General features: G+C 46.2%; 8 protein-coding genes and 1 non-coding gene across 9 annotated transcripts; 4 read left to right on the forward strand and 5 right to left on the reverse strand.

Moving 5' to 3' along the window:
• The first annotated feature begins 15 nt into the window (after nucleotides 1-15).
• Nucleotides 16-2,756, forward strand: V2V93DRAFT_407958 (uncharacterized protein). Its single transcript, XM_066912694.1, has 3 exons — nucleotides 16-380; nucleotides 433-1,285; nucleotides 1,344-2,756. The coding sequence occupies exons 1-3, from the start codon at nucleotides 275-277 to the stop codon at nucleotides 2,701-2,703; spliced, it is 2,319 nt and encodes a 772-aa protein (XP_066762914.1). The 5' UTR covers nucleotides 16-274; the 3' UTR covers nucleotides 2,704-2,756.
• On the reverse strand, nucleotides 2,719-4,139 carry V2V93DRAFT_376789 (aminotransferase class I and II-domain-containing protein). Its single transcript, XM_066911832.1, has 3 exons — nucleotides 4,010-4,139; nucleotides 3,272-3,955; nucleotides 2,719-3,219 (listed from the first exon to the last, which is right to left on the reverse strand). Exons 1-3 carry the CDS (start codon nucleotides 4,102-4,104, stop codon nucleotides 2,766-2,768), a joined length of 1,233 nt encoding a protein of 410 aa, XP_066762915.1. The 5' UTR covers nucleotides 4,105-4,139; the 3' UTR covers nucleotides 2,719-2,765.
• Nucleotides 4,140-4,282: 143 nt separating this feature from the next.
• V2V93DRAFT_376790 (chaperonin Cpn60/TCP-1 family) lies at nucleotides 4,283-6,445 on the forward strand. Its single transcript, XM_066911833.1, has 6 exons — nucleotides 4,283-4,416; nucleotides 4,483-4,546; nucleotides 4,607-4,677; nucleotides 4,730-4,824; nucleotides 4,878-4,920; nucleotides 4,972-6,445. Exons 1-6 carry the CDS (start codon nucleotides 4,392-4,394, stop codon nucleotides 6,324-6,326), a joined length of 1,653 nt encoding a protein of 550 aa, XP_066762916.1. The 5' UTR covers nucleotides 4,283-4,391; the 3' UTR covers nucleotides 6,327-6,445.
• Nucleotides 6,383-7,265, reverse strand: V2V93DRAFT_376794 (RNA polymerase II). The gene is made up of 3 exons (XM_066911834.1): nucleotides 7,034-7,265; nucleotides 6,824-6,967; nucleotides 6,383-6,762 (listed from the first exon to the last, which is right to left on the reverse strand). Exons 1-3 carry the CDS (start codon nucleotides 7,037-7,039, stop codon nucleotides 6,490-6,492), a joined length of 423 nt encoding a protein of 140 aa, XP_066762917.1. The 5' UTR covers nucleotides 7,040-7,265; the 3' UTR covers nucleotides 6,383-6,489.
• V2V93DRAFT_376796 (trypsin-like cysteine/serine peptidase domain-containing protein) lies at nucleotides 6,970-10,739 on the forward strand. The gene is made up of 3 exons (XM_066911835.1): nucleotides 6,970-7,802; nucleotides 7,854-7,911; nucleotides 7,971-10,739. Exons 1-3 carry the CDS (start codon nucleotides 7,300-7,302, stop codon nucleotides 10,620-10,622), a joined length of 3,213 nt encoding a protein of 1,070 aa, XP_066762918.1. The 5' UTR covers nucleotides 6,970-7,299; the 3' UTR covers nucleotides 10,623-10,739.
• On the reverse strand, nucleotides 10,697-12,057 carry V2V93DRAFT_141175 (uncharacterized protein). The gene is made up of 2 exons (XM_066906838.1): nucleotides 11,400-12,057; nucleotides 10,697-11,331 (listed from the first exon to the last, which is right to left on the reverse strand). Exons 1-2 carry the CDS (start codon nucleotides 11,844-11,846, stop codon nucleotides 10,771-10,773), a joined length of 1,008 nt encoding a protein of 335 aa, XP_066762919.1. The 5' UTR covers nucleotides 11,847-12,057; the 3' UTR covers nucleotides 10,697-10,770.
• Nucleotides 12,058-12,065: 8 nt separating this feature from the next.
• Nucleotides 12,066-15,696, reverse strand: V2V93DRAFT_376799 (fungal-specific transcription factor domain-containing protein). Its single transcript, XM_066911836.1, has 2 exons — nucleotides 15,118-15,696; nucleotides 12,066-15,030 (listed from the first exon to the last, which is right to left on the reverse strand). Exons 1-2 carry the CDS (start codon nucleotides 15,250-15,252, stop codon nucleotides 12,361-12,363), a joined length of 2,805 nt encoding a protein of 934 aa, XP_066762920.1. The 5' UTR covers nucleotides 15,253-15,696; the 3' UTR covers nucleotides 12,066-12,360.
• A 732-nt stretch (nucleotides 15,697-16,428) lies between these two features.
• On the forward strand, nucleotides 16,429-16,502 carry V2V93DRAFT_t70. Its single transcript has one exon. It is a non-coding gene; the product is annotated as a tRNA-Ala (tRNA).
• Nucleotides 16,503-17,269: 767 nt separating this feature from the next.
• V2V93DRAFT_396001 (uncharacterized protein) lies at nucleotides 17,270-19,646 on the reverse strand (the record flags this gene model as incomplete). The annotated part of the gene is made up of 4 exons (XM_066912526.1): nucleotides 17,270-18,703; nucleotides 18,766-19,352; nucleotides 19,419-19,501; nucleotides 19,558-19,646. 4 exons carry the CDS (start codon nucleotides 19,644-19,646, stop codon nucleotides 17,588-17,590), a joined length of 1,875 nt encoding a protein of 624 aa, XP_066762921.1. The 3' UTR covers nucleotides 17,270-17,587.
• Between the last annotated feature and the right edge of the window lie 102 nt (nucleotides 19,647-19,748).

Raw genomic sequence — 19,748 nt, forward strand, 5'->3', positions numbered from 1 at the left:
ACTTAATCCGCGCTCGTTTTATCTTGATAATTTACTAAATTATTCAATCAGGAGTTTGCAATTAGTCGGTATTGGACCACGATTGACTGCTATTCTGATTAATTACTGTCAGATCCGAATCAGATAAGCACATCTAGCAGTAGCTCCTCCACAGCTCTTAGCTCTTAGTTCGACCAGATTCTTACTTGTCGGCCAATTATAAGCGCGACAAGCTTGAAAATTTCTACTGGATGCATTGTCATCGCAGCACTAATCTGTTGAAGAGGCTAGAGATATGGTGAGACCAGAGGAAAATGCATCGGTAGACTACTACGCGATCCTAAACCTCTCTTCCACAACATGCACAGCTGAGGAGATTCGCAAAGCTTTTAGAAAACTAGGTAAGAGTACATTTTGATATCTGAGAGCGTCTGTTATTGATTGAATTTTAAGCCTTGGTTTATCATCCTGACAAAAATCCGAATCGCCCAGAGTTCGAAGAGAAATTCAAGACAATTAGTGAAGCATCAGATATCTTGCTCGATTCCGGAAAAAGAGCTATTTACGATAGAGTACGCGCTCTTGCGAGACCAAGCGTAAGAGCCAGTAACATATATTCGCCATCAAAGCCGTCCTTTTCTAGCTCCTATTCTTCATCCAAGTCTAATTATACGCCAAATAAGTCAGCTTATGCAAGTGGCGCCAGACGCGATGCTTTCAATCGCGAACCATTTTCACAGCACCCGTGGACAGGTCGAACGCCATACGCTAGCAAAACATCTGCCCATACCGCTTACTCTGGCGGTGCTACCCCTCGCAAAGGTCCAAGTGCATTCTCATACACTTCTGCCAGCACGGGAGCTACGCCGAGGCAGAGTCCCAAGAAAGCGCCTACATCTGCAAAGCCAGCGACCGATACTCCTAAACCTCAAAAGCCGCCTCCCAGACCAGCACAGACTTCAAGGGCTTCTCCTATCGATGTAGAACCTGAGAGAGGATGGGGAGAGTCGAAAACGTCGTACTCTTTCCGGAGTGGAGAGAGGACCTTTCCGGGAAAACTTTCTTCCTCATCTGCGAGACATTCGCCACAGACTGCAACTGCGAGCGAGAAGGCTAGTGGAAGACCAGGTGGTGAGGCTGCGTCGACTGCGAATAATGCAGGCAAAAAATCAGGATCTCGCAGGAGCAATTTCAATACGCCGAACCCGAATAATTCAGAAAATGATCAAAATGATCATAATGCACCTTCTGGGTCATTTTACAACGGTAAAAGCTCGGGATTCAAATTCGATATACCATCTACAAAGTAAGTATTGATGACTAGTTAATGTTCTGACAATTATTTATGCTGACATTGTGACAAGACGTGACAGCAAACTACAATCAAACAAGTTCAAAACGCCTCCTTCATTCGACTTTGGCAAAACTGGATTTGAAGAGCCGCCAAATTTTGCATTCGGCACTCCTACTCCCAACCCAGCTCAGAACTACACGACAATTGACAGTGAGGATGACGATGAGCTCATATCTACCGAAGAGATAAAAATTGAGTCGGAACGACAGGCAAGAGCAGATAAAAGCAAGGATAGTGCTTTTCCTAAGCCATTTCCAGAGAAAGTTGTGGACCTGACTGAAGATGAGTTGCCTCCAAATATACCGCCACAATCATCGACAGGGTCTACCAAACCTGACTTCTCAGAAGGGTCTTGGCCTGAGTTTTGGAGTACTAATCCCCTATTTCCTTTACGCTCATACACAGCAGCTAATGTTCGAACTCGAGCCACTTCATCGCCGAGGAAGCCGAGAGCTGCAGGGCCAGCTATGAGAAAGGTAGCGGCTAAACCGACGCAGCCAAATACATCATCTAACGCAAAACGAAATCCAATTCTGGAAGAAATCCCGGATGACTCTGATGACGATGAAAGTTCATACGATTCTCCTGAGAGTGATCCTGATGATGACACGCGCTGGTTTTCTCGAGAAAAGACAATGCCAGCTCGTCAACGGCCAATATTAACACCATCGCCGAGGAAAGGAGCCACAAAAGTAGCTCACAACCCGCCTGTCTTTACAGCGCTCAAATCAACTCCAAAATCTAATGCCAGCTTTAAAATGGACGATTTGCAACATACAATGCCAAACGGGACTACTTCGAAATTCCCAGCTTCCCAGGATAGTAATGATGCAGACATCAATATGGATCCTATGGAGTCTCCGCAACCTACTGCCGCATCATCTAAAAGCCGGTCAGAACCGACGACTCCCGTTGACATTTACGGTGATGATATGGCCTCTAATGTGCCATTTGATCGGGGAGCGCCATTGACTTCATCTTTTCAGTCTGTGTCCAATAACCCGCAGCCAGTTGCTATCGATTACCATAACTCAACTGCTATATTCGACATAAAGCCACCGGTACCGCCTATAGTTCCGTCGATCAGCCCAAGTGACTTGGAGTTAGCTCATTACTGGCAGGAGGTGCTACGATATCAGAATCAGTGGAACGATTATCAGCTTAAAATAGCTTTATATTTTAGCGAGCGACAGCAAGCCGACCAGGCTAACTCACTGCAACTTTTATCAAACTCGGGAAATTTAAATGAGTACATAGCGGTTTTGCAGCAGGATGAGCGAGTGCGGATGGCTTGGGATGTTGCATTGAAAACTCACAAGCAAGTGATGGTTAATTTGCTGGGTGTCCGTCGATTGAAGGAAGGATGGTAACTTTGTGTATAAAAGTAGGGTTTTTGTAACAATTGTATTAATAATTTACCTCATCTATAAATTTATGCGTATATAGCCGCCAATGTCTCCGCAATTTTTTCCAGCAAGACATCGTTCTCATCTTTTGTGCCAACCGTGATTCTCAAAGCACCAACACATCCAGGTTCTGAACCTCTAAATCGAATCACAACACCCTTCGCCTGAGCCAGAGATTCATACAATTCCTTTGCGACAGGGTTAGACGGTTCTCCGCCAGGTTTATCTAAAACCTGAACAAGTAGGAAATTCGAGTCGTTACCGCCAATAAAATTTCCGACGCCAGGAATTTTGGGTAGCTCAATGAGAAGTCTTTTGCGTTGTTCAATAATTGCAGCAAGCTTCGTGTTCATATTTGCGATACTGGCGGGAGAAAGGGCAAGAAGAGCGAGCTCGCTGGTTACAGAGGAGATATTATAGGGTGCCTTTACAGCATTCAAAATTCTTGCAACTTCGGGAGAAGCAAATGACAGACCGAGACTGATTATAGTTAGACATATAATAGAAAGAGAAGAATTGAATTTTGACATACCGAATGCCTGCCATGCCAAAAGATTTAGACACCGTCTGCATGACAATGAGGTTGTCATATTTGGTAACCCAAGGCGCCAGTGAACTTCCTGGGGCGGCAAAGTCAATGTAAGCCTCGTCGACGACTACAATACCATTCCATGTCGGTAGTTCAAGAATTGTCTTGACAGCCTCGGGGTCAACCAGAGAGGCCGTAGGGTTTCCAGGAGAGCAGATATAGACCACATGAATAGAGGGGTCATTACTTAGAGCTTCACACACTGCTTTTGTTTTGATGGGGAAACCAGGTGTCTCGAAATCCAAATTGACTTTGACAACTTCAACATCATTCACGTTCGCTGAAACGCCATACATGCCATAGGTGGGAGGGCATGTAAGCATCTTCTCACGAGCAGGAGCACAGAAACATCTGATGATTGTATCAATGCATTCATCGGAGCCAACACCTACGTAAAGGTTTTCTGGAGTCAATTGGGCGACCGAGGTGTCTTCTTTAAAAGTTGCGTTGCGAAGATTGCAAAGCAACTGCTTCACATCTTCTTGGTGAGGATCCGGATATCGGTTTAGACCAGCGAGCAGCTCCTTTGACAAGATTGAGCCCTTTGCAAATACCGTCTCCTCAATTTTTATGGAAGGACCATAAGCATTTTCGTTGGCGTCGAGAAGAATGCCGGTCTTGTAATCACTAGATATTTGGGTTAGCACTTTGATATAGTCCGAGAAGCTCCAAGAAACTTACTCGCGCGCGCAGCGATAAGGCTCGAGAGAGTATATATTTGGACGAGTAATTGCCTTCAGGTCGAATGCCGGTGAAGTCATATTATTGACCGTCATTGTTGTTGTTGTAAACACAAAAAACAGGAAAATGGTATATTAAGAAGCCAAAAGCTATGAGCAATTGATATTACGGATTCAAGCCGCACAATACCTAGAAGATTTGTGCTGATAAATACGCATATAGTGCTGAGGATTACGTACTACGCGTTATTGTGTGCGATTGTGGGCAAGGGGCCGAAAAAAATTCGACTACGCGCTTCCACGCGCATCGACAACGCTGCTCTTTTGTTAAGAGCGATTCATCTACGACCATTTTCACAATTGTTAATACAGCTTGACTAAAGATGCAAGCTCCCGTTGTTGTTATGAGTATGTTTGTTCAAGATTTGATTGTTTCAATTGCTGGATGCTAATGATCATGCTCCTTCATCTTAGATGCTGGTGGTGAGCGTCAAACCGGTAGACGTGCCCAGATCTCCAATATCACGGCTGCGAAGACGTATGATTACATTTAAGAGTCTGTATATTTGACTTTCTTTCTAATCAGCGAATCGTCTAGCGTTGCTGATATTATTCGGACATGTTTGGGACCCAAAGCTATGCTCAAAATGCTTCTAGATCCCATGGGAGGTATGTGCGCTAAATTTCCGTGATTCTAGTTCATACTCTAATCATACTATAGGAATCGTTTTGACAAATGATGGACACGCAATCTTGCGAGAGATCGAAGTCTCGCACCCTGCAGCAAAGAGCATGATTGAACTGAGTAGAACACAGGTGCGTACATCTAGACAGCTTGAGTGGACTAGAGGCTGATTTGATCGTTATAGGACGAAGAAGTTGGTGATGGAACTACGACTGTTATCATTTTAGGTGTGTAACTTTCTGCTTTCCTTAAAAAAATGGATATTGACCGAGATTTAGCTGGTGAAATCCTTGCGTTTGCTTATCCTCACATCGAACGCAATATCCACCCTGTGGTTATCATTTCTGCTTTCAAGCAAGCTCTTGCCGATGCGCTTGAGATAATTAATGAAATTTCAGTTCCTGTTGACGTTGATGATGACAAGCAAATGCTTAGTTTGATAGCCTCTTCGATAGGTACCAAATTTGTCGCTCGCTGGAGCCCACTCATGTGCAGTCTCGCCTTGCAGGCGGTGCGAACAGTCGCTATCGAAGCAAACGGAAGACGTGAGGTGGATATTAAGAGATACGCTCGTGTTGAAAAGATTCCCGGTGGTGAGATTGAAGACTGTAAAGTGCTTGATGGTGTGATGATCAACAAAGATGTGACACATCCTAAGATGCGCCGAAGAATAGTGAACCCTCGCATCATCTTGCTCGACTGCCCTCTAGAATATAAGAAGGGAGAGTCGCAGACAAATATTGAGATCACAAAGGAAGAAGATTGGGCACGTATTTTGGAGATTGAAGAGGAGCAAGTAAAGGCTCTCTGTGACACCATTCTGTCATTCAATCCTGATTTGGTCATTACTGAGAAAGGAGTTTCTGATCTTGCTCAGCATTACTTGCTAAAGGGTAATGTGACCGTTCTTCGACGCGTGCGCAAAACTGATAACAACAGAATTGCTCGTGCTACTGGTGCAACAATCGTTAATCGTATCGAGGATTTGCGTGATACTGATGTGGGCACGCAGTGTGGTCTCTTCAATGTTGAGCTCATTGGTGACGAGTATTTCACTTTCATCACAGAGTGCAAAAATCCTACTGCTTGCACTATCATGCTTCGTGGACCAAGCAAAGACATATTAAATGAGATTGATCGTAACTTGCAAGACGCAATGTCTGTTGCTCGCAACGTGTTTTTCGAGCCGCGTCTGTCGCCTGGAGGTGGTGCTGCTGAAATGGCAGTTAGTGTCTTGCTTGCTGAAAAGGCCAAGAGTATTGAGGGTATCACTCAATGGCCTTACCGGTCGGTTGCCGAGGCCATGGAAGTCATTCCTCGCACACTTGCTCAGAACTGTGGTGCCAACCCAATCAAGGTTCTTGCCGAACTACGCGCAAAGCATGCCGAGGGCCAGCATACCTGGGGAATCAATGGTGACACTGGCAAGATTGTTGATATGAAGGAGTACGGAGTGTGGGAGCCTGAGGCTATTAAATTACAGAGCATCAAGACAGCTATTGAGAGTGCATGCTTGCTGCTTCGTGTTGATGATATTGTCAGCGGCGTGAGAAAACAGGAAGCTGGAACAGCAGCACCTCAGGGTGGTCCCGGTGGTCCTGGTGGTCCTGGTGGTCCTGGTGGTCCCGAATAAGTGTTGTGCTATAGATATTTCGTATATATGTTCGTGTTCTGATATACTTAGTTTTACTTGTAAGAAAATGTGTATTGACTATAAACTCCTTGAACTCCAAAATTTCCAATATTACATATGCAATTTCATATCGTCAACGATTCTATTGAGCAAATTAGTTCGGTCAAGTCTCTGGTTGAGACGGTGGAGGAGCAGGATGTAAATAGGTTTGGACGAGCTGCAGCATATGATTTCCCTCATCCTCTGTAAATCGCTGGTCATACTCCTCAACAAGACAGTATAAAGTGACAAGAGAAGTCGGTGCAATATTTATTATTTGTAATTTCTCTGCTTTTTCGAGATCGTAAATTGAAATCTCCTTCATAAAGCTTTTGATGTCATTTACACTCTGTTTAGCTGCTGGAGAATGTGATTTGTCGCCCAAGTATGTGTGAAGCTGTGATTGTCAGCATCCGTAGCTCTCTCTCAGTAAATAGATCAAATAGAAGTAATCTCACCTCCAATAAGATGGTCTCGAAGTTTTCAGTTTTGAGAGCGGATCTGTATCGAGAAGCCGAGTGCTGCTTTTGACGACGTTTGATGTCGTTAATATGCTGCAAGACCTCAAAGTTTGAGAGCAGCTTGTCTCTAGCAACTTCCGCCTAAATAAGTTATTAATAAGAAAAATGAAGAATGCCGTTTATTTAATTGCACATGTATTTGCTCACTTTCATTATTGTACAGAAAATGGTGGTATAATTGATATATCGTAATTGATGGAGATTTTGTATGCTGGGAAAACCCAAATATTTTTTTCTCCACCGCAATTTGCTGTTTTCCCGCCGCGATATATTATTAAATTTGTACGTAGCGGCAAATTATACTCAGCTACTAACACGTACATGCTCTTGCTAACCCAATTTTGATTTGATTTTGGTTTTTACTTATTTTGGCTTTCACTGTATATATTAGTATTCCAACCTAGAATAATATTATGGATAATCGCAGCGTGAAGCGACGAGGCTCAAAAGTATCTCCTCCACCAGAGAACCGAGCAGCCAAGCGTGCGCATTCGGAGATGGGTGACTCTGAAATGGTCTTTGAAGACGACAGTGACGACAATGTTGATGAAACTGCCTCTGCAATGTTAACTGAGAATTATGACGACGATGGCGATGCGCCAATGGAGGATAACGACGAAGGCGGCGATAACGGAGTCGAAGGCGAAGAGACGCCATCAGATCTGTCGGGACGGAACTCACCTTCTTTGTCCGGGCGTCGCAAGTCTTCACCTACAAACAACATAAACGATCATACAAAACGTACCGTTCCTCTAGGAGACTCTGTGGAATGGCAGCGAACAATCGAAAAGGTTGTTCGAAGTGTTGTTTCTATCAGGTTTGCTCAAATTGCCAACTTTGACTGTGAGTCTGCTCTTGTCAGCGAGGCTACTGGGTTTGTTGTCGATGCTGAACGTGGTTTAATTATGACTAATCGGTATGCTTGTCTTAAAAGTATGACTGCGACGGTGAAGCTAATAATCTATAGGCATGTTGTGGGCGCCGGACCTTTCATTGGATTTGCTGTTTTTGACAATCACGAAGAGGTTAGCTACCTTTTTACGAGGCAGAATTCTCATCATAGCAAATACTAATTATGTTATAGTGCGACGTTCACCCACTATATCGTGATCCAGTACATGACTTTGGAATTTTACGATTTGACCCAAAAGCTGTGAAATACATGCAAGTCAGCGCACTAGCTCTCCGTCCCGATCTAGCACGTGTCGGTGCAGAGATCCGAGTCATTGGAAACGACGCTGGTGAAAAGCTTTCTATTTTATCTGGATTCATATCGCGGCTCGACCGTAATGCGCCGGATTATGGAGATTTGACTTATAATGATTTCAACACTGAATACATCCAAGCCGCCGCGAGCGCAAGTGGTGGGTCAAGTGGTAGCCCTGTTGTAAATATTGATGGATATGCTGTTGCCATTCAGGCGGGCGGAAGTAGTGAATCTTCCACCGATTACTTTTTACCATTGTACCGAGGCTTACGTGCGCTCAAGTGTGTGCAGAACAATGAGCCGATTACTAGAGGCACGATACAAGTACAGTGGTACTTGAAACCCTTTGATGAGTGTCGAAGGCTTGGGTTGGTTCTCGAGACTGAGTCGTTGATGCGGAAAAAATTTCCTGAGTGCATTGGTATGCTCGTCGCCGAGACCGTTTTGCCCGAAGGCCCAGCTGATGGGCTTATTGAAGAAGGTGACTGTCTCGTAAGCGTCAACGGAGAACTTTTGACTAAGTTTGTGCGATTGGATGAGATTTTGGATTCATCGGTTGACGAAAAGATACAAATTGTAATCCAACGAGGCGGTACAGATTTCGAAATTGAAGTCAAAGTAGGGGACTTACACGCCATCACCCCTGACAGATACGTTGAGGTAGCTGGCTCTACTTTCCATAATCTTAGCTATCAGATGGCACGGCAGTATGCTATACCTGTGCGCGGCGTATACGTGGCCGATCCTGCTGGATCATTTAGACTCGACCGGGATCGAGGTTGGGTGTTGGAAAGCATCGATAATAAGCCGATTCCCGACTTGGATGCGTTTGTTGAAGTGATGAGGACAATTCGAGATCGGCAGTGGGTTGCAGTTACGAGTCGGAATATTCAAGATATGCATTCAAGTAACACTACAATCACTTTTATTGATAGACACTGGACAGGACAATTCAGAATGGTTGCGAGGAATGACAAGACTGGCTTATGGGACTACACGCCACTAGGCGATTCACTCCCTCCGCTAGAACTCCAGCCGAGGTCTTCTACTTTTACAGAGTTAAACAATGGCAGTATTGGCGATGCAGCCAAACTCATTAGAAGTTTTGTCAAAGTTACATGCTTGATTCCAATCAAAATTGACGGCTTTCCTAGATCGGTCAAATATGGCCAGGGTCTTGTTGTTGATGCCAAGAACGGACTAGTGGTTGTGGCGCGCAGTATAGTGCCATATGATCTTTGTGATATTATCATCACCGTGGCAGACTCAATCATGGTGCCTGGACAAGTTGTTTTTTTACATCCCTCCCAGGGCTGGGCAGTAGTATCATATGACTCGAAACTTGTCAATGCGCCGGTAGAATCGGCTGTACTGAGCAGAGAATCTATTAAACGAAATACCTCTACGCTATTTATGGGATACAGTTCGAATAGTCGGATGCTAGTCGCACAGACGACCATCACAGACGTATCGACCATGTCGGTACCGGCCAATAGCCAAACGCCACGATATCACGCCACTCTAATTGACGGTGTGACAGTTGACACTGTACTTGGAGGGCAATGCGGGTCTGGCGTATTGGTGGGTACGGACGGTGTAGTGAATGCACTCTGGATCACGTTTCTTGGTGAGCGGAACGTTAATAGTGGTCGTGATGTGGAGTATCGGGTTGGACTAGTAACATCGGCGATGTACGATATATTAGAGAAACTTAAGCGAGGCGAGACGCCTAAATTGCGAATTCTGGATGTTGAATTGAGTACAATTCAAATGAATCAGGCACGAATCCGTGGCGTGTCAGACGAATGGATAGAAAAAGTCGAGAAAGTGAATAGTGAACATCATCAACTGTTTGCAGTTAAGAAGATTGTATGCCCGACTGCTGATAGTGCGCCACAGACCCTGATGGAGAGCGATGTTGTGCTGAGCGTCAATGGCAAGCCACTGACGCGAGTATCAGAGCTCGATGTGGCGTACTATAACGAGGAGTTGGACATGACCGTTGTGCGAAAGGGCGAGGAGGTGAAACTGAAAGTGCCAACTGTGTCTACCGAAAATCTCGATACCGACAGGATCGTGATCTGGTGCGGGGCAGTACTGCACGAGCCTCATCACGCTGTTCGTCAGCAGATTAGAAAATTACATTCTGGAGTCTACGTATCGGCGCGGATGGCAGGGAGTCCCGCGTACCAGTACAGTATCGTCCCTACGGCGTTTATCACGCACGTTGATGGTAAACCGACGCCTGATTTGAGCAGCTTTTTGGAGATCGTGGCAAAGATTCCCGATAATACATACACACGATTGAGAATTGTCACCTTTGAAAGTGTCCCATTTGCAAGTTCGGTGAAGAGTAATCTGCATTATTTCCCTACGCTAGAGTTAATGAAGGAGAAAACTGTGGCCGGTAGTTGGCGGCGATTCACCTACGATGGTGGAGTGAGGAAGGAACAAGTACATGGTGTTACTGGTGATGCGCTCGAAGAAGCGGATGTTGCTGGGGAAGTTGAGGAGATTGCGGAGGGTTGATTAACCAGGTCGAAAAATAGTAGTGTTTGTGCATAGCCATATAAATATTTTGTACTAAGATAGATATAGAGAATTTGTGTACATACACCTCATTACAAGTTTTTTAGTTAATTAAAATATCACAAGAAAAAAATAAGATTAATCAAGCTTATTTAACCCAGTCAACCAACTGCTTTCCAAGGTCATATATTGTCTGCTCAAGACCAATGTACTCGATACCCAAATCTTTCACCGACTTTGAGTGATCCGCGCCAAAGAGCTCAGCCGCGGTTGGCTCAGGAGCGGTAAGCTCGGTAGGGACCTTACCCTTAAGCTCAGGGAATGTCTTGAGCAAGTAATCGGTGATTTCCTTGAACGAGAAGCTACCGGCGACAAGGAAATAACGCTGGTTTTTTGCGGCCTCTTTCTCGAGAGCAAGAACGTGCGCCAGTGCAACGTTGCGCACATCAACCCAGAGAGGTACACGTAAAGGCGGGATTGTCTTTTGTGAACCATTCATGAGAGTCCAGATGGAATCGTTTGAAGTGTTGATTGTTTCAGGGGTTACTTGATGAAGCATGGGACCCCAGACGAGAGGAGGGTTGATTGTCGAGATCGAGAAATTTGGCTTCTCCTTCTCAAGGAAGTCCCAGGCTGCCTTCTCGGCGAAGGTCTTGGAGGCACGGTAGGTAGTAGCAGGCGGTCCCGTGACGGCTTCATCCCAAGTGACCTATGAACCATCAGTCAGCATTACTCTGCAGTCGATTTAAGAATCAAAAACAAAAAAAAGAAACGTACGGGGTTGAAGTCCTTCTCGGTGTAGACGTATCCCGGGCGATTTCCATAAGAGGCATCAATGATAGCAGCAAACGAGGAAGTAATGACGACATGCTTGACCTGCGGCGCAAACGCCTTGGTAGCAGTCAAAACAGACTCGGTGCCCTTGATGGCGGGGTCAAGAAGGTCCTTAACGGGATCAGTAACGCGGAAATGGAACGGCGAGGCGGTGTGAATAATGTAATCGATTCCAGGAGTCTTGATAGCCTCGTCAAAGGCATTGGGTGCCGCGATATCTGGCACGATGACGAACGAGAGCTTCGAGTCGGCCGGGTAGAGACCTTTGAGATACTCAGCCTTATCTTCGGAGCGAACGGTCGCGATAACAGTGTATCCCTTCTCCAAAAGGAATTTGAGAACCCATCCGGCAATAAATCCGGAAGCGCCAGTAAGAAGAACGGTAGCCATTGTAATTGTTTATTAATTCGTCGAGGGTGATGGAATTTCTGCGTGAAGCTAAAAAGAGGCGACAGACGGTCGCAAGAAATAAGAACAGATGGAAGCGTATAGTCGCTTATAAAGGACCAATGACTGACTCAGCAACCCCGCGCCGCACATCGCAGGGCGGGCCGCAGCATACGCCGGGGACCATTTTTCAGCCGAGTTTTGCGCTTTTACAATTCACAATTTTGAATGCGAATATATAGATTGTATATACATGACCCGCTTACGAAACCGCGAAAATAATCTAAAATATACAACATACAATAACATACACAATTTGCAGTACCAGACAGATTTCAAGATAATCAAAAAAAAAAAAAAACAATAACTCCAAAAAAATAAAAAAAGGTACTCCAGCCCTAATCAGTAACATATCAACTTGCAAAAAACTAAAAACACAAATACCCCAATATACAGTTAGAAAAAACCGAAACAGCATGAAAAAATAAAAAAAGCAAATTACTTTGCTGCACTTTTGTCAATGCAGAGGTAACTTAGATTCAATTTGAGTATATCGAACCTCAGGAACTGGCATAGTAGTATACATGTTTTCGGCTTCGGTGTAAGCAGCAGCAGCAAAATGCTGACGTTCTTCACTGCCGTCACGGCACTGCAACCAATCAAGCGACAACTCATCGGAAAAGAATGAGGGAGCGCTAGCAGCATCTGACGAGGAAGCCGTGATAGAAATGTCTGATATGCCGGCAGAAGACGAAGAAGTCGGCGGCTCGAGTAGCGCAAAATCATGAATACTAGTCGCATGCGACGAGGCTCCGCTAGCACTATCTTCAATGTACGTCGGTGTCACGTTTAATGGTGAGATGGAAGTCACTTGGGATGCTGTCGCTGGAGACAGCGAGATTGATGATGAAAGACCTTGCTGACTGCCAGCAATGGCTTGGTTGCCGTCACCTTGCTGGAGAAAATGGTCAAACTTGCGTTGGATATCGTCTAGCTGCTGTAATTGACGGCTTGCGCATGGGTCAAGAGGAGTCGCCTGCTGTTGCTGATGATGATGAATCTGCTTGTCAACAACATTTGCGTTCTGCGTGTTCATTCGAGATGCTTCATGTTTGCTAATAATTGCTCTCATCTCAGTCTGTATGGTCGAGCAGAGATCACGCAGCATCTTGTAAGACTGTACGGCCATGGAATTATTCTTTCTCATTTCCTTCATCCAGCGCACATTACGCTCAACAGCCTTGCAACATTCAATCGCAGTAACAGGCTCACGTAAAGTATCTCCAAGAAAGATGATGTCATTGTCAGTCTCGTCGACAGTAATCAAGTACCCGCGTTCGGCGATATCTGGTCTCATCTTAAACTCTCGCATTAGGCATCGACAGAGTAAAACAGAAGTTTCAAGAATGACAAACACAGGCAAGAAGTCACGGTACTTGTGAGGCATGGAAAGACGCAACGACTGATCACTAGCATTGAGCAGCTCGAGACACAAGGCAGTTGGGTTGCGCAGTGGCGCTCCTCGGCGATAGACAGCCAACACCAAAACATAAATCGACTGCGCCAATATCAATCGGTCTCCGGGCAAGAACGGAAACTGCTCATCCAAACTAGTGTCCGGATTCTTGACGCGGAAATGGGACGGCAGCGAAGTGGAAAATTCCGAGAGCTCACGCGCACAGCGAGATGGGTCGTCTTCCATATGTGACGCGATGGCCGCGACATGAGCAAAGTATATATTTCGAGTAAACGGAGTCAGCGAGCAGTTTTGGTACTGACCCAGCTGAGCAGCAGAGATTGTCGGATAAAGGTTCTCGTCCGGGAGATCCAGCGGGAGAGGCGTACGGCAGGACGAATTTGGAATCATATACGGCCGCGAAAGCGCGACGGACATGCAGCGGTCCCAGAAATAGACAGTCATCCAAATACGACGTTTAAGTTCGCGAGTGTAAGACGGTGGAGAGTTGGGTTCCTCGATGTGGAGGTTGATCTGCTGAGCTATGCGAATTGTTGTGGCAATCGTGTACCAACTATCCTTGATGCGGCCTTCATACTTTAGAAAATCACTGCGAAGAAGGTGCTCAACGACTTTGGCAATTGAGTCTGGTAGCATGTCAGAGAGAGCCGTCGCCGATGCATCGAATTCATGAATGAGTTGCGCGACATTGCTCTTCTGCTGCTGAAGGTGCTCGCGAGTCGACTCCGGCAGGAAGTAGAGCGAGATGGACATTATGCGGAAGACCTTAGCGGCAATTTCAATAGAACGCACACTAGACTTGTCTATAATTTTATTCCACCATTCATCCATTTCATCGACCAAAGCATACCGATTGACAACCTTGTAAAAATCTGCGTTTTCGTAATAGTTCTTGACAAGAGTATCGGCAAACTGCAGAGTAGGCATGCACCGTAGCGCAAAAGTAGCGAGTACGCGATCCTTCTCGCACTGGATAACAGGTCCGTCTGTGCCACTGCTTTCAGCACGAGCAATCTTGTTCTCGCGCGATTTGGTGTATAAAAGTAGCTCAGCGAGATCCTGACGAATGTGCGAGTCGTCAGCAAAACCAAGTCGATCAGCGACATCAGCGAAATCGCCATCATCGAGGATGTCGTTGTCTGAATGGTCGTCATCATCGGTGAATTCCTCACTACTTGTACTACTGCTGGATTGGTATGCGAACTGCGGATCCTGCGGCTGTTGATGTTGTTGATGCTGCTGCTGTTGCTGCTGCTGCTGCTGCTGCTGCTGCTGCTGCTGCTGTTGCTGCTGCTGCTGTTGCGAGTCAAATGGCACGGGGTAGACAGCAGGGGATGCGAGTGGCATAGGAACAGATCGAGGGGCGCCGACGCTGGTGGCGTTTCCTGCAGCAGCAGCAGCAAAGCACGGCGTTACGATGTCGTTGGGCGAGTAGAGCGGGGAAACGGAAGAAGACGGCGCGGCAAGAGCTGCAGAGCCTAGGTGACTGTCGATATGGGAGTAGGCAGCCGACTGGAGAGAGTAGGATTGCTGCGGTGTGGGTGCAAGGTTTGCGTTGCTGCCGTTGCTGAGGAGTTGCTGGGGTTGCTGGAGCGGCGTCGTGGCTGCTGAGGAGGTTGTTGAGGCACGCTTGCGGGATGGGTTTGCATAGTGGCAGAGGGGCTGCACTTTACGGCCGATACACTGGCTGCAAGGTAGCTGGCGGTCGCACTATAAAGGGAAGAAAAAGAAGACAAGTTAGATGATATGAACCGGAGAGCATAGAAGGCAAAGGAGAGAAAAGGGACGCATAGACACCTTTTGCTTGCGACGATGGCACTCTGCGCAGGCGACAACGCGGGTTGTTCTGCGTTTTGGAGGCACAATAGCACGGGCTGGGTCGTTGGCCGTGGCAGGCACCGGTCCGGCTGTGTTATGCGGTGCTTGCCACATGCTGGGGATAGAGTACGAGAAGTGGCGAGGGCAGACAGGGCGCAGAATCAGAGAAAAAGAGAAGGGCAAACCCACCCAGCACAGGACGACGGAGGGCTGCGTAGAGACTGCTTAGTAAACAATCAGTAATAACTTTAACCTTTAAGCTTTTGAGAATGGCCGAAAGTCCGAAGAACGCGCCACTGGGGTTGGCATCGCAAGTCTATTGTTGAGCGAGGCAGCAGAGAATAGCGGAGTAGCAGTTGATATATAGGACGCCCGGAGCAAACGAGTGGGTCATCAGTCGCCAAATATCTGATATTGAGCAATTAGGCGCGATGCCGTGCTAAACCCGCGCCTCTTCCGCCACGCAACCAAGCTGACAACAGGCAATAAACATATACCTCTTAACAAAATCTGTCTCTATCAAATTAACGTCCAACCGCAATTTGACCATTTTTTTCCACGGCATTCGGTTGTGGATGGCCGGAACCGGAGCCAATTGCCACAGAAGAAGACCTCAGCCACTCATTAGCCATGCATTAGCCACGCATTAGCCACCCGAAGACGAATGTCTGGATCTTCTATTTTCCGACAGCCTTTCTTTGGCTCAGGCTCTTGGCCACCTCTCCGCCAGAAATAGCTGCTGCAAGTACACATCTGGACGATGCACAATAGACTGCTTTCTGCACTATCAGTATTAACATCATATTTTATCTATTTAGCACACAGCACGCAACTTCCTCGCACTCGATGCTGTTCTGCGTCAGACATACCTAAAAAGACACGTGCCCTTCTGCGGCCCTGATCGACGTGGCGTCGCGCGTGTTCGCTTACTGTCTCCGGCAGAGCTTTCCGGCTTTCCTCATGCCTGACTCAGCAAGTTCAAGTGAAATACAACAGATTTTCAATACAACCTGACTCGTACATTCTCTGGAAGCCAGCATATACAAAAGTAATACGCTCAGGAAATGGTCCTATCTCTAGAGCTACAAGCGGCGTTACTAGCTCAACTGCTCAACCTTCTTCGTGGTCGTGGTCCTAGTTCGAGTGCCGCGCAAAATTTGCTCGTCCATTCGCAGACCCAGAATAGCCCGCTTTGGGCTGATAGAATAGTAATCATGTGTGTACTGATTACGTGATGCATATTTTTTACCAGCGTCTGACTGGGCAAATTTTGGACAAAGTTTTAGGTTAGGGCATGTAGTGTAGTTGGTTATCGCGCTCGCTTCGCATGCGAGAGGTCTCCGGTTCGATTCCGGACTTGTCCATTCTTTTTGGATCTGCCGTTATATCTACATATTCTTGAGATGTCTGCAGTTTTGTTGATGCTCTACACGCTGGCGTGATTGTTATTGTATAAGTGGCGTATTGGAGTATGGTGTCAGTGACTATAGTGTCATAGAGTCATGCCTGGATTGCCTTCTTTACATTCATATATACGGTGTTTAAGTAACAGACAGCAGATCATTGTAGGTCAAGCTAAGCGCGAAGGATACAGGTTATTGCGCTATCCATATCTTCTTCAGGCGCTCGTTCAAACATAAAGGTAGTTTATAGCCACCTATAGCTCTTTTCCCCGCCGAATAACGACAGTAATGTTGGAAGCAAGTCAAAGCGCAGCTGCTCGCCTCGGTAGAGAGAATCTGTAGTTGGAGTTTGTATTCGATCATAACTCACAGGCGTAGTGTAGCAACTGTTCTCACTCTCGACAATGCTTGTAATTATAGTATTTTGAAAGCGTTTTAACAGCCTTGTCTCATCGCGCTCTCTGATCATAAATTTGTCTAATTTCAGAATCAGAAAGCCTCTTACTAGTACAAAGATATCAGTGGCAACACTTTCCTCATCGCTATCGTGCTTCATCTTGTCCTATTGCAAGACGGCCGGGGAAGTGATTGCTGCTCAACTCAGTACTCACAACCTTATCTCTCTACACCATGCAGTGAAACAACTTCTGGGTCAAATAAATCTTACACGCTTATGATCTAATTTCTACATATAATCTAAATCTCATTTTTTATGAAAGAAAATACTCCCATTCCTGGAAAATCTACAACGAGATCTCCAAAACTTATTTAAACCGCCTCGGCATAGCTCCTGTGCGGCTGGCTTTTATTCTGAATGAATATTACTCGTCTCTTTTTTTCTCTGCTTCTATGTTGCAATAATTTCTAATTAATTCATGCCTCCAAAGCCCTACAGTCTCAATACTCAAAATATAATGCAAAAAATGAAAGTATAACAAAATTAAGAAAAAATAATTTCTCACAAAATTAAGGAATGTCTTTGCCTCGCGTCAACATCATCAATTCGATTTAAAAATCGTAAAAAAAAAAAAAAAAAAAGAAAAATATCACTCGTCTCGTCTCGTAACCGCTCGTGGACTCCGAGTCACGTTCCCATTCTTCTCCGTGCTTTTCATCAGTGCACTCTCTAACCAACTCGAAGTCTTCACTCCTCCTCCGCTTTGTCCCGCGTATCGCTTGCCTGCCGGTGACCGCGATCCTGACCTCGAAAGCATCAAGGTATTTGTTCTACTGGGCGACTTGGGCGGTGAGGCGTTCACTGTCGTCGTGTTTTCTTTATCGGGAGATGGCGTCGAGTTACTTACTCGCCGCGTAGGCTGCTCATTATTCAGCGCACCAAGCACGCCACCAAGACATCTTGGACTCTCATCGTCTTGATCGTTGAAGTCAGTCAACGACCGATATGTCTTTGAAGGCTTGAAGGTAGACTCAGTGTACTGCGATAAACTAGTATTGTTCCTGCTCTCTTCATCATGCCGCGCCACCAGATCTAGATCTTTAGCACGGAATCGGTCGGCCGCCGAGCGAGTGATCGACAAACTACTCGATGTTCGATGCAGCTTTGTGCGCATGCGCAAGGGTGAAGGAGACAATGTCGGCGATTGCAACGGCGACGACATGGCCTGCATTCGCGGGGTCGTAGTGGAACTTGCAAGCGGTTTTGCTCTGGGCTCTTCTTTGTCTTCTTCCTCTGCCTCTTCGACAATTTGCTCGGCGACTAAATGTTCATCAGAAGCTTTAGGGCTCCCCACAGTAGATTCCGTGGCAGCCTTTGGCGAGGCTAACACCACTGGCGCCGGTCTCAAGTTTACAATTGAGAGCCGCTTCGAGAGAGTACTTCCTTCGCGCTTCAACATTGCACTCTGTACAAAGCCACCTCTTGTCGGACTCTTTGGCCGCGCAGGCGATGCCGACCGCGACGAGCCAGCGCTTACCGAGTCACCGCTTTCAATCGATATTTGCGAAATGTTGGAAAGAGTCGAATTAGTTCGCTGATGCTTTATTTGCGAAAGGTAGCTACCGCTTTCAAACTCGGCTGGCGAGGGCCCGTTGCCGCTATAGAAATCGGAGGATGCAAAAGTACCGATGCCAGACAGGCGGTTGGAGCGAAATTGTGAGGAACGATCAGGAGATGTCGAAGGCGATCTCGAGAGAGCAGTAGCCTATACATAAAAATAAAGCTTAGTACTCCAAATCGAATAGACAAACTGAGAACAAAACTTACGACAGAAGGCGAAGGAAACAACGGAGTATAACTTCCGTTATTTCTGGAATTACTCGACGGCGTAGTCGGATGAGAGTTAGTAGAAGTTTTTGTGGGCGTACGAATAGATGGTGATCGCAGAAATTTGGATAGACGCTCTTCTTCGCGCTCGTCAGTCGTGTCGGCATTTGGCTTATCAACATCTCTGCCAATAGCATATCGCGATGGAGTGGACGGCGAGCTCGCGGGCCTGTTGGTGGCACCGGCTCTGGCAAGGCGTTCTTTAAGCGTGCTTGAGCGCTCAATACTATGAGATATCAATGGACTGTCCGACTGCTTTGCTGGTAAAGGAGTGCTATTTGCTTCAGGTGTCGGGCAGTCCAGTTTATTTGTCACGGGAGACAATTCCCGCTTAGACAAAACATCAGAGCTCTGCTTCAATACCGGCGGCTGATCGTACAGTAGCTTTGGCGGCGATCGTAACGAATTCTGAACTTTGGCTCGTCGAGGTGATGGCGAAGGTGAGGCATCGGGCTCGAGTAGACGTTGCGCCGATGCTGAAGGTGATGCGGGCAGTGCCTTGTCGGGAGATGTCGATCGAGAGCGGGCTATATTGTTTTATACAGATTAGCAAAAGAGAATCAGACTGAGATAAAATAAAAATGGGTGGGTACCTGCTCTACGTGCGAGTCTCTGTCGTCTAGCTTCCTCAATCTCTTCCTCAAGTTTCTTCGACCTGTCATAGTCTTCGACATCCCTTATGAAGAAATTCATTAGCTAAGGTATTTTTGAATAAGTAGACATTGTACGTACGATTGCAGTTTCAAATCTTCAAGACGCTTAAGAAAATCCGAGATGTTTGTGTCGGCAACTTGCTCTTTGGCAGGAGAAGATGATGCCATTTCTGTCTGTCCAGCTATTCAAGCGCTAATAGACCAAAAAAAGATACAGATAGACTGCAAGAGATAACAGAAAATCGCAAAGATGTATAAAACAACTCTCAA

This window comes from Kockiozyma suomiensis (genome assembly GCF_038497685.1).
Source record: "Kockiozyma suomiensis strain NRRL Y-17356 unplaced genomic scaffold V2V93scaffold_22, whole genome shotgun sequence".
Taxonomy (NCBI): domain Eukaryota; kingdom Fungi; phylum Ascomycota; class Lipomycetes; order Lipomycetales; family Lipomycetaceae; genus Kockiozyma; species Kockiozyma suomiensis.